We start from the raw sequence: 12,374 nt of genomic DNA, 5'->3' as shown, positions 1-12,374 counted from the left end.
CAATGGGAAAAAGTCTAACTTCTTCCAAAGTCATTTCAGGTTTACCCAAAAATTATTCTAAATGCCTAATACCATAAGAAAAAAAGTTATGTGGCAAGATAAAATAGAATAACAACATTAAGAGCATTATACTGTATCAGTTCAGTGTTAAAGTCGATTATGAAAGTTTCTTAGAAGTTTTAGCATCACATAATGAGGTTTGGCATCTCCTCAGACTTTAGCTGCAAACTATGAACAACTCTTACATTTCAACTGTTATTTTCTATGTTTCCCATGAGTTTTTTTAAAAATAATCTTCTGTTCTTTAGGACTCAAATTCACAGTGATTTGTAGAAACACAGCCCAAAAAAAGATACACCATAAAAGGAAGCATGTAATGCTTGTGCCTTGAAAGTATGGGGATGCGCTACCTATTAGACTGTGCGTCTCACACGGAGGAGGGTTCCTCTTCCCCAGACGTGCTCCATCCTCCAAGGGTCCTGAAGAGTGCATCCCCTAACGCCTTCAGGAGCATACCAAAGAAAGGGGGCCCTTCTGGACCTCTGTCCTATCAGGGGGAGAAACCTCAAATTTAATCTGACCTCCTGGAACTCCTTCCAGGGCATGCTAAGCAAATTCGTCCCCTCCTCTGTCTTCAGAGCTCAATGGAGAGGGAGGGTAAAATGGGAGGTGGACCCTGCCTTCATGAGGGAGGCACCATTCCATCTCTTCACCCCTCTTCTCCCACCCCCCACCATTCCCAGACCTTATATTGAAAATCTTTGTATGGATAAAGGGGGTGGTCTGACTTAATTTTAAAATGAGATGTGAACTTGGTGCTAACTTTGGGGGTTTAGGCTCTTGCCTCCCCCTCCCATGTCCAAGGTGACGTGCTCCTCCTGATCTACTTTGCCTTTGCAGCAGCACTTCCTGTGAGGAAATGGGAAGAAAGCACAACATGAGCATCACTGGCTCTTTGTAATGACTTCTTTCCTCCTGGTTGTCCTAGCCCCTTAAAGCGATAGGCACTGGGAGTGTGACCGGCTGTCATCTCTTTCTTGGCTTTCCATCCACACTGTTACTTTACTCTGTTTCTACCTTCCCTCAGCCACTGGCAGAAGGATTAACTATTAGGAGAGAGACTCCATGACTGCCATCCTTCACATGGCCATGTCTTCCCTACAGTGCCCTATACGTTTCCTCAGTTGACACTGATGGAATCACCTTCAAACTCCATTTGTCACGGACTGTGTACATTATCCACTCCCCACACCCTGTACAGTTCAACCCACATCCTTATCCCTCATGGGGCAGAATGTCATTTTGGACTGGGATTTGTGTTTGACTGCAGCACTTAGGGTTTTTCTCTCCACCATCTTTGCAGATTGAAGAGACACGGCAGAATATTGACAAAATTTCAGAGAATGTAGAAGAGGCAAAAAAGTTGTACAGCATCATCCTGTCTGCTCCTATCCCTGAACCAAGTGAGTAGGACACACATCCTTAGGGAGAAATGTTGACAGTATTGCTGATGGACTCTCCCTCTGCCCTGAGGCCCCCCACCTTTTTACCAAGGCTTTGTGTGAAGGAGCTGATGTGTACCAAGTCTGCCTTTTCTCTCTGCCCCATAAAAGGAGGAAAAAAGAGTGGAGTTGGCTTCCTGAAGAGGATAGTGTCCTGGGAATCTTTCCCTGCTCTGTCATAATCTCAAAATTAGATTTGTCCTTGCCTGATCTCTTCTGTCTGACTCGCTGGGGAACAATAGTGTATTCCCTGGAAGCATATGTTGGGGTGTGTGTGTGGGGGGGGGGGAGGATACAGATAATCTCATACCACTCAATGCTGATGTGTTTGCTTGTGTTCTGTAGAGACAAAGGATGATCTGGAACAGCTCACGGCAGATATCAAGAAAATGGCTAACAGTGTCCGAAATAAACTTAAGAGTAAGAGATGCATCTTCCTGGCAGAGGATTATTCTTGGGAGTTTTTATGTGTATTACTCAGCTCTGATTTATGTGTGTCCCACACTTTACACAGCTGGTACAGTTTCTTTGAATACATAGTGTATCCTGCCTTGAGGGTGTGAAGTGTGGACTGTGTTCCAGTGTCTTTAAACATCTACCTACACCCACTTTGCAGAGCTCTGACCCAGTGTTGGTCTCCAGGCTCTCTCCCCAGTTACCTTCTTTCTGTGTCCTTTTAAACACACTCCTTTCCAGCCATCAAAGGAGTTTGCCTAAGAGTTCGGGGCACATAACATGGCATCATGTTAATTAGAAATTGTTACGAGATAATGAGAATTATATATTCCTTACAAAGTTCTTAAATTGCATTTTACTTTCAAATTTTTAAGTGTGATTCAGTTCTACTTCTTTTATTTTAAGGTGCCAGGTGTTCACTGGTATTGATAGCTTTTAATATCCAGGGTTGGGGGGGCCCTGCCTGCCTTCTGTCTTCCAATGAGAGATTTTGCAGTATGTACATTTTAAGGCTCAATCCTAAACTTCCTCAGCACTGGTGTTGAGCTCCAGGGCCGGCGCTGGGTGTCACAAATGTGCCATAAGGCACATCCATGGCACCCAGAGAGGAGGGCCACCAGCGCTCCAGCAGCGCTGGACAACAGTGAGTAGTTTTGGGGCAGGGAATGGGTGGAACAGTGTGGGGCAAAATAGCCAGTGCAGACTTGAGAAACCCCATTGCAGGGCCTGAGGCTTCCCCGGAGGAGACCTCTGGTGGCGCCGCTGGATACAACAGTTGCGGTTTTGATGCCACTGCACCCAGCAGAGCTGCCAGCCTCAGGATTGGGCTGTAAGTCTGCACACAAGACTTTCTACCTCTAACCCAAGGGTGCTTACTAAGATGTTGAAGCAAGCTAGTTTGTGTATAGAAAACGATATAATCGGGCTAGAGGTGTAATAAAGCATTGCTGTTAACTACCTTGGTTTTTAAATGTAAAGAAAAAAAATGTGTTTGTACTTTGAAACTTCCTGGATTTGCTTATGCAAATACCCATGTGGCTACACGTTGTGGCTGGCCATTACTTCCCACCACTCCCCATCTTGTTCAGGTGTCCCCATAAATCCTGCTTATCAATTTGCATCTGCAACTCGTCTACACCTTCCCTTCCATAGCCCTCAGCATGCACGCTTCTGCATAGGAAACTGGATATAAGGAGCAATGGGACAGAAGTTTGTGAACAAGCCAAGTGTGGGCCATAGGTATCCTGTAGGACAGGGTTTCTCAAACTTTAAGGGAGCTTTACTCCCTCAGTAAGTTCTTGCGGGGGAGGGGCTAGGGCAGTGACATAATCCCCGGGATCGTGCCGCTAAGTGGAGCAAGGGGGGTGTTTGTGACTTACTTGGCATGGTGTAGGGCTGCATCAGGCCGCAGGAAGTGCAGGGAGCCCTGCACAGCTCTTCAGTGCTCCCCAAGGCTTGGAACCTGCAATAGAAGCAGGTGCAAAGCACTGTATACCAAGTTAGTGGGACTATTATGACTAACTCTGCTTGGAATAAAACCTCAGTAATTTTCTCCACTAGCCTGCAGGTTAAGTTCAGGTGTGCTTTCTCAAGCTTTTGGTAACAGTGGTGTATTGTACCTTGCCCAGAGTATTCTTCAGGCAGTAGGGGAAAGGACCTGCAGTCCTGTTAAATTTGTTGCAAGCTAATGAGCCCTTTGAATGTCATAATAAGTCTCACTGAATCTTATGGAACTTATTCTTGGAAAAGCATGTATAGAAGGGCAGCCTAAGAAACTGTGTGTATGTGTTCTGCCACCAACCCTCCAGCTCCAAACATGTAGGGAAGCAGGAGATGGTCCCTGACCTCATTTGGTGATTGAGGGGTTATGTCGTGGGTTATGGCTGCAATTCTTAAGTGCGCTTACTTGGGGGGAAAGCCCCATTGAATACAGAAGGGCTTGCTTCTAAGAAAACATGCATATGATTGTGCTGGAGTGTCTGGCATCCACACATTTTACTTTTCTGCATCACAGGCATGGAGCGGAACATTGAGCAGGATGAGGTCCGATCATCAGCTGACCTGCGGATACGGAAATCCCAGGTAAGTACAGCTCTGTGGAAATAATGAATAAAGATTGCATGATGCTTTTGCTGCCATTCTCCAATAGTGTGTGAGTGACACGGGGAAGAGATCTAGAACTGGAGAAAAGGGAAACATGGGAGGGGGAGGAGACCAGAATTTATTGCAGCTGGGGGAGGTACTGGGCCCAAATCTTTTTGGAAGCCACATCCTCAGGCCTGCATCCCAGTGCTGGATATGTGGGAGTGAGCTGTGATTCTCTGTCATGAGTGGAAGTCTCTGCATATGTTGAGAGACACTGTTATTCCTTTGTGTGTTTTATAACTGTGCTCTGGCATTGAACAATTGGTAATGGAAAGATACTGTAAGCAAGAAAAAAGTGGTGTTTGTTTCTGTTTCATCAGTTTGCTGTCCAGGATCAGCACTCTTTCAGCTTGGGAGGGTTGGAGGACACACTGCAGGACACTTTGAACCTTCCGCAGTTTCACACAAGCGGAATAATTTTAATTTGAGGCGTTCTTCAAAGCTGGGAGGCTTTTGCTCTTGCAGTTTATGGAAGCAGATGACTTGCAGTTCCTCGAAGATGAAATGCTTTGAAAAAAGTCTTCCTCAAAAGAAGGGGATTTTGTGTCTCTGTGTAGGTCAGGCTCTAAAAATTTCTGGATTTTCCAAAAACCAAATATTTTTCAGATTCCTTTTTCCAAATGAAAAAGCCAGTGAAGTATTCTCTTCTGCAATGCAGATCAGATACTCGGCACAGAAAGAGTCAAGGCCTCTTGTGACAATTTGTCTGTCTTCCTACCACCAGCATTCAGTCCTTTCCCGAAAATTTGTTGATGTGATGACGAAGTACAATGAGGCACAGGTCGACTTTCGAGAACGGAGCAAAGGGAGGATCCAGCGGCAACTTGAGATCAGTATGTACTCCTTTTGCCGAATGGCAACTGACCGTCTCCTTTCAGCGGAGTGGCATCCTGATGGCTAGAGTGGGTGACTTGCTTTGCCTTCAGGGGTGGCAGGCTCCTGGTAGACACATTGCATACGCTTCTATGCACCTGATTTGCTATTAATTAAGCACTCCTCCTTCTGATGTCTCCTATCATGGACTAGCTCCTGTCATTGCTCTCAGAACCTACCTGGGCTGACTTAACACTTATGAGCAAAGCTAAGCCATCTAGATTTCACTCCATAATGAAGTCTAATAGCCTCTACAATATCGTGTTATTCTTTGAGGCTTCACTAGACATTGTTTGTATGTTTTCAAGGCCTATCTCTGCCTTAAGGACTTGAAACTTACTTAGAAAGAAAGAAAGAAAGAAAGAAAACTGAAATTCCCAGGTTGCTAAATTTAAAAATAAATGTGTTTACCATTTCTATACAGGTATCATAAGTGTTTGAGGTTCTTTACATACATTACCTCCTGTAATCCTTATAAGAACCTTATAAATTAAGTCTGGATTGTTTCCAATTTAAAATACCAACTTCCTCACTTGTCTGGTGCAGTCATGAAAAACTCAGAGTCCTGCTTATAGGTTGATCATGAGACCAGTGAGGTGCTGAGGGACACCAAGGCAAAGCAAGCATGTTTGGAAGCAATTGCCCCCTTTCCTGTCTTAACAGTTTTTATAGCTCATTTGGCAGTGTGTGTTCCAGTTCCTATGTGTGAAGCTTTTGTTGTCTTTCTGTTTCTTCCTCTGGGATACAGCTGGAAAGAATACAACAGATGAGGAGCTGGAGGAAATGCTAGAGAGTGGAAATCCCTCAATCTTTACATCTGGGGTGAGTGGACATGAAGCAAGCTGCTTGGTTCCATTGTGGGGTGGTAGAAAGGGGGACAAACACAACATGTGGCTCTGGAGTGCAAGAGGAATGTGTATGGGTTATTATAGGATGGAGGAGGTTGTGTTTTTAGGGACACCAAGGTTCATTTGTTGGAGGTACATGAGCAGCAAAATGATGACAGAGTCGAGGTAGGAAATCAGAATGGAAAGATACATTCACCCTGCACATGCCCGATCTCGTCTGATCTCGGAAGCTAAGCAAGGTCAGGCCTGGTTAGTACTTGGATGGGAGACTGCCTGGGAATACCGGGTGCTGTAGGCTTATACCATAGTCTTTCGAGACTGAAGGTTGCCAACCATTCAGATAGAGAACTTGGGAAGGGGGAAAATGGAATACATGACAACTGCAATGCAAATATTGCCAAGAGTCCCCTCAGAGGGGCAGTCTTTTACAGTTTGTGTGCAAGTGACTGTCTTTGGATCTGTCCTAGATCATGGATTCACAGATCTCAAAGCAAGCACTGAGTGAGATTGAGGGACGGCATAAGGACATTGTGCGTCTTGAAAGTAGCATCAAAGAGCTTCATGATATGTTCGTGGACATTGCCATGCTGGTGGAAAACCAGGTAACAGAGCTGGTGGGGGGTGGGAATGTGAGGCTGAGCAAAAGCAAAGGTGACAATCAAAAGAGAAGCAGTTGGGTTGATTAAACAGTTACTGTAATGCAGAACATAATGTTGATAACCTGTAAGGGAACAGCAATGCAGAGATTATCCCAACCTATGAGATATAGGAGCAGGAAGAAAGATGGTAACCATATCTTCTTAATGTATTTAGATACTTTTCCTTTCTTATCTTTCAAAGTGATAGGGTCTCAGTTTCCTTGCAAGAGATTTGGTTCAAATTGACTTGATGAACCTTGATGGCCAAATAAGACCTTTGTACTGTACTTAGAAGCAGTGTACCTTTGAATATTGTTTGCTGGGAAACAACAGCAAGCAGGGGAGGGCTGTAGCTTTGCTGGGGGAAGGCTGGTTGTGAGCTTCCTGGAAGTATCTGGTTGCCCACTGTGGGGAAAATAGGATACTGGAGTAGGTAGTCTTGTAGTTAGATTTAGCAGTAGTGTTCTTGTGTAGAGAGAGCAGCAGTACAGAAAATGAGAGGGGAAGCATACCAAGAGAAAAAAGGTTAAAGGCATTTTTTCTTTACAGCCTATGTAGCAGTGCGACCCTTCTCAGATATCAGAAATGTAAGAGTGGCCATCAGAGTTATCTTGAGTTTTGTACCACCCCCTGCCCCCCACCCAGAATGAATTGATAATTTGAGTGAATGAGGCTCGCTGTTAATGGCAGATGAGCACAGCTTGATAGGATCCATTATAAAGGAAACTTGGTTAATAAAGTTGAAATTTAACTCTATTTGTCCACTGGCTTCATGACTGACTAGTTTGACAGTGGTTTAGTTACCTCTTATTCAGGAGACCACCCAATCTTCTGGATTACAATCGCTGTGCCACTTGCCATGTTCTTAGCTGGTCATTATTCTATCCTGCTGTACAAAATGATTTAAAATATGACTTTTTCCATCCTTCCCAACCAGACTCTTATTAATGCTTATCAGTTATGAGACAGAAATAGTCTGCTTAGTAGTATTTAGGTCTCAATGCCAGTTTGTCTAAGGCCCCATCTCTTGTTTTCTGCTTACGATGCAATGCTGAGGAGGTGGCGTCCGAGTCTAATTGTGGTGAGTGTTTCTTAACTGAACTTAAGCAGGGTGAGGGGAGGAAGGTTGGCCAAGTTAATGCTAGCATCTCTTAGTGGAAGTACTGTGGGGATCATATACTTAATCTGGGAGAATGAGCCATTCAAAGGGAGAGTGACAAGGCGAGAAATTCCAAGCTTTATTGACAAGAGAGAAGAAAAGAAGGAACCCTTGATTGCAGTAGAACTGGGGGTGGGAGAGCTGAGAGTCCCTATAGTCCCTCTTCCAAGTCAATATTCATTTCCTAACAGTTACGTGTTCTTTCTCTCTGTTTCTCTTCCACTTCTCTTAATGTTTGCAGGGAGAAATTGTAGATAACATAGAACTCAACATGATGCACACCATAGATCATGTAGAGAAAGCTCGTGAGGAGACCAAAAAGGCCTTGAAATATCAGAGTAAGGCCCGCAAGGTGAGCCTCTCCTGTGGGCTACCAGCTTTCTACCAGCAGCTACCTGGGTGGCTTATGCTCTCTGCTTCTGCCTCTCTGTTTTGCTTCCGGCATTCCTCTTCCTCTGCAAGGGAGCCATGATTGACCGCATAGAGAACAACATGGACCAGTCGGTAGGCTTTGTGGAGCGGGCTGTTGCTGACACCAAAAAGGCTGTAAAGTATCAAAGTGAAGCACGAAGGGTGAGAAGAACTACTCAGAGCCCACCCACCTTCTCTTTAGACCCCTGTCCCTGTGCCTTCGAGTACTGGTGCTGAATTTGTCTTCTGCAAATCAGTGAGATCCCTCTCCCCCTCTCCCTCTTCTTTACCACAACTACCCAAGTCCTAGTTCAGTCTTTTTAGATGCAGACTCCCTGCCCTTTTCCTCTTCTTCTCCACTTGTTAGTCTTCTACTCATTACCCTGTAGGTTGTTCAAAAACCACTTCCAGTTATGCAAGGAACTCTATGCCTAGCTAGCAATGCTTTGCTGAGAATTGCTTTCCCTGTAGAATTTCAGATATCCTCTGTCTTTCCCCTTCTTCTCCATAAGGAAGGCCTCTTCTTTCACAGCTCCTTAATTGTGTTGACAGTGTTGAGCTCCTTAGTGTGCTTCTCTGCACCTCTGTCACTGCTGCTTTGGATTGTGCTTCCATTCTTTTGCTGCTCATCATGTGCCAGGATTCATTTTTGCTGAATAACTTGTGTGAGAGTCCTAGTATAGCAGTTCATCTGGAGTGGATAGGGTTGTGATTTCTCCTCTTTTTCTTGCAAGGTCTCCTGCCCCTTTAACAGCTATATGCTGAGCAAAGCTTGAGCAGGGATGGTGATTGGATAGCAGGAAAATTGCATGTACACCTTCATTGCTTTCTCACTTTATGTCCTATTTGGTGAGGTTGGAACTGAAGTAGCTGCGAGTGTGCCTTTCAGCTGATGTGCTTGCATTCTTTATTTGTTTTTATAATGGCAAAGAAATTACTAATTTCTAGGGAATGCGGGGGGGGGGAATCTAATACAATAGTTGTGACTCTTTGAGTTGGTTATGAAATAGTTATGATATCTTTTTTTGTTCATTTGATGTGGCTGAAACTAAATACATCCTTAAAAACATTACACAAAGGCTCACCTTGGATTCAACAGCTGCTACTTAGTGGCAAGTCAGTGTCTTCTACAAGAGGTTAAAAACTGGATATGACCTTGAAACTCAAATGTGAAAATTGAATGAATGTTAGTCTTAGTATCTAAGTTCACAGTGTAATTCAATATGATAGTGGCAAGGGAAGAGTTGTATTGATGGCACAGGCTACAAACCTATGCAGACTTAACTGGAAGTAAGCCCTATTGAAATCTTTGGGATTTTCTTCTCAGTTTTTGTGCATAGACTGGAGCTGTAAGTCTGACAGCTTGAATAGTTTTATGACAATGTTGAATTAGTACGGTATTTAAAAATCTGTTATGGACCTCAAAATAAGCCACGGTGGTTTCATTTGTTTGTTTATTTTTGTTTTTATTTCTTTGTTTTTGGTTCTCTGGATAGTCTAGGTAACCTTTGAATGCAGAACTCAACCTGGTGTTATCTTATAGTTGCCGTTCATGTTAACACCAAAGTAGATGGATTCAAGCTTCTTTAGTCAATCTAGCTAATGGGTCATTCAAACATGCATAATCTCACTCTATATCTTATCAATTAATGTATTGCCACTTGAATATTATTATTATTATTATTATTATTATTGCCACTTAAATTGGTGATATGAATGTTCTGTGTGGTTCAGATCTCTGGCTGATACATGCAGGTTATCACTTAGTGTTGCAATTCACTAAGTGATGAACATGCAAGGATGAATTGATCCTTACACCCATATAAGTCCAAGAACTGCAGCTTAATTAAATTGTGGATCACACAGCTCACTGAGTGTGCACAGATCATTTTATCCCAGTTATTGTGAACTGCTGATTGCTGAATCTTACTTTCTCTTACTCTTCTAGAAAACGATAATTATCATTGTGATAGTAGTTGTCGTGCTGGGAATTGTAGCTCTCATAATTGGACTCTCCGTAGGGCTGAAGTAAAAGCAGCTTGCAGGGCTGCTGGCTCTGAACCGTAAGTAGTTTGGGGGGGAGCAGAAGGATTTTTCCTCTTCTGTACCACTTCATGAGGAGTACATTAACCTCTCTCACTGTCTCCTTTTGCTTCTTGGCTTTCAGGGAGCTTTCCCGATATCTTTGCCTTTGTTGGTGAATGTTGAAGCCCTAATGCTTAGTGCTAAAGCTGTCTACTTTGTCTGACCTCTGTGGTCTAAATTTGCCCTAAGCCAGTGGTTCCCAAAGTCCTACTCGGACTTTGGGACTGCACTAAGTTGCAGTGGGAGCAGGGGGGCCGACGGTGCCACAGCGATCGTGGTGCCGTGGGGACATTGTAACATACCTGGAGGTGTTGCCTCCTGGACAGTTCTGGAGGCTTGCAGCCCCCTCTGCAACCCACCGTGCAGCTGTACTGAGCTCCGATCTACTATTAGAGCCAGTTTGTGATCCCATTCAATGCAGCCATTCAGAAAGTTGCAGAGGGGCTGCAAGCCTCCAGAGCCCTCCTGGTGGCTGCAGGATGCTCCTAGGTACATTACAATGTCCCTAGGTGCCCGCAGCACAGCAATTGCTATGGTGCTATCAGGGACCATTTATGGGATACCCCTTAAGGGTAAATGGCCCATTTCTGGTTCCCATGGTGGTTGTAACCCACCAGTTTGGGAACCACTGCCCTAAGCTGTCAAAAGAGAAATGTTTGTGGTTAACCCTCATCTATTATTTCTACAATATGTTGGGCAGTATAGGGGGCAACTAGAGTTTTGCCTGCCAAATAGTGTGAACTTTGCGGGGGGGGGGGGTACAGAATTACTTGCTTCATATCAATGTTGACTTCACATGATCCTTCTGCAAGGTCTGTTCCATGGTGAGAAGAGAAGGAAGGATGGGACATAAGTGAGACATTAATGTGTTAGCAATTTTGTGATCATGGAGCAGGATACAGTTGTGCAGAAGTACTTGACTGGGCAAAGGGTAACTTTAGCCAGGCTCTCTTTGGTTTCTGAACTTTCAGCAGGCACTAGTTACATGCTGATGTTGTTTTTAAAAAATTTCAACAACCATGAGAGCTAGCAACATTATAGAAAATAAGAAACCTTGTGATTCTGAGGAAGCCACCACATCTGATATTTTGAGGCACAAATGTGAGTACTGTAGTCAGTTTTGAGGTGGGTCTGTGATTTGAGGGGATGGATTTTTGCTTTGGGGATCTGAGTTCTATGCTCTTCCCAAATTATACCTGTACACTTGAACCTTGTGCGTTTGTCTCCTGCAGTGGCATAGGGTGCAAAGCACTAAGTTTTGCAGGAAGTCTCACTGCAGCATGCAAGAGACCCCTTCCCCTACCCTGTGGAGCCATTCCAGGCATACACCTACATTTTGCTCCCCCTGCCTGGAATGGCTCCAAAGGGGAGGGGCCCCTTGCACGCTGCGGTGAGGCTTCCTGCAAAAGTTAGTGCTTTGCACCCCCTCTAGCTACGCCACTGGTCTCCTGAGCTTTTGGTTCTGAACTCTTGTTTCCTTGCATTTGGAATTTGGCCCGAGAAAGTATTTGATCAGCCTGACAAAGGCTTGCCAGAGGCACAAGTATGGCTTCCAGAGTTTCTAAAGCTGCTTGAAGAGAAGGAATTTCAGAGAGGGGACAACTCTCTAGCTGCAGCAATAGTCTCTCGATGAACTGATTGTGATTTCAGTGCTGCTCTTCCTCAGCCACATGCATAACCGGCTTGTTCATCAGTGCTTATAAGTTGATGCATGTACCTTCTACTCTGTGTGTGTGTCTAGTGGTCTATAGTCCCACTCTGCATGTGCAGAGAACTGTTGACAGCACAGCCTAGTTCTGTTAGCAGCCTGAATGATGTCTGATGGTACTATAAGGCCCTCTGTAGAGATAAGCATGCATACTTTGCTGACTAGAAACTCCTCTCCTTAACCCTGTAGGTTCAATATGTCAGATCAATGACAGCAGTCCTTCCACATCCCTCTTTATGTGCTTTGCCCCCTTACCCTGTTCTGACATTTGATCCTTAGCACCTCACTCAGTGTCTATATCTTTGCTGTTCTTCAGATAGGGTCACTACTCTGTTCCTTCCTACTTACCTATGAGCAGACCATAGTGCCTGAGCTGAGCATCAGGACTAGTGAGACAGAGGGATGGTGAAAGATGCAATTCTCTCCTCTAAGAGCACTGCAGAGTGGGCTGGGTGTTTCCTCCCTTGCCCTACCATTCTGTAGAGGTAAGATGCATCTTTATGGCTAGAGTACACTGGTTCCTTATTCATGGGTGAGAGTTAACTTTTC

General features: G+C 44.4%; 1 protein-coding gene across 2 annotated transcripts in view; it reads left to right on the top strand.

Moving 5' to 3' along the window:
- Positions 1–12,374, top strand: part of STX3 (syntaxin 3) — a 52,922-nt gene that overhangs the window by 37,982 nt on the left and 2,566 nt on the right. Inside the window, exons 3-11 of one of the 2 annotated variants that reach the window (XR_010793512.1) lie at positions 1,364–1,463; positions 1,848–1,922; positions 3,973–4,040; positions 4,828–4,936; positions 5,725–5,798; positions 6,292–6,426; positions 7,863–7,973; positions 9,981–10,095; positions 12,142–12,310. Coding sequence is in view for 1 of the 2 variants with exons in the window: in XM_066611337.1 (XP_066467434.1) it covers positions 1,364–1,463; positions 1,848–1,922; positions 3,973–4,040; positions 4,828–4,936; positions 5,725–5,798; positions 6,292–6,426; positions 7,863–7,973; positions 9,981–10,064 (756 nt within the window). In the remaining variant the exon portion in view is untranslated. The remainder of the gene's footprint in view (positions 1–1,363; positions 1,464–1,847; positions 1,923–3,972; positions 4,041–4,827; positions 4,937–5,724; positions 5,799–6,291; positions 6,427–7,862; positions 7,974–9,980; positions 10,096–12,141; positions 12,311–12,374) is intronic. The other variant, XM_066611337.1, reaches the window with a different exon arrangement.

This window comes from Tiliqua scincoides, chromosome 1 (assembly GCF_035046505.1).
Source record: "Tiliqua scincoides isolate rTilSci1 chromosome 1, rTilSci1.hap2, whole genome shotgun sequence".
In the NCBI taxonomy this organism is placed as follows: domain Eukaryota; kingdom Metazoa; phylum Chordata; class Lepidosauria; order Squamata; family Scincidae; genus Tiliqua; species Tiliqua scincoides.
This window is presented reverse-complemented; position numbering and strand designations above follow the sequence as displayed.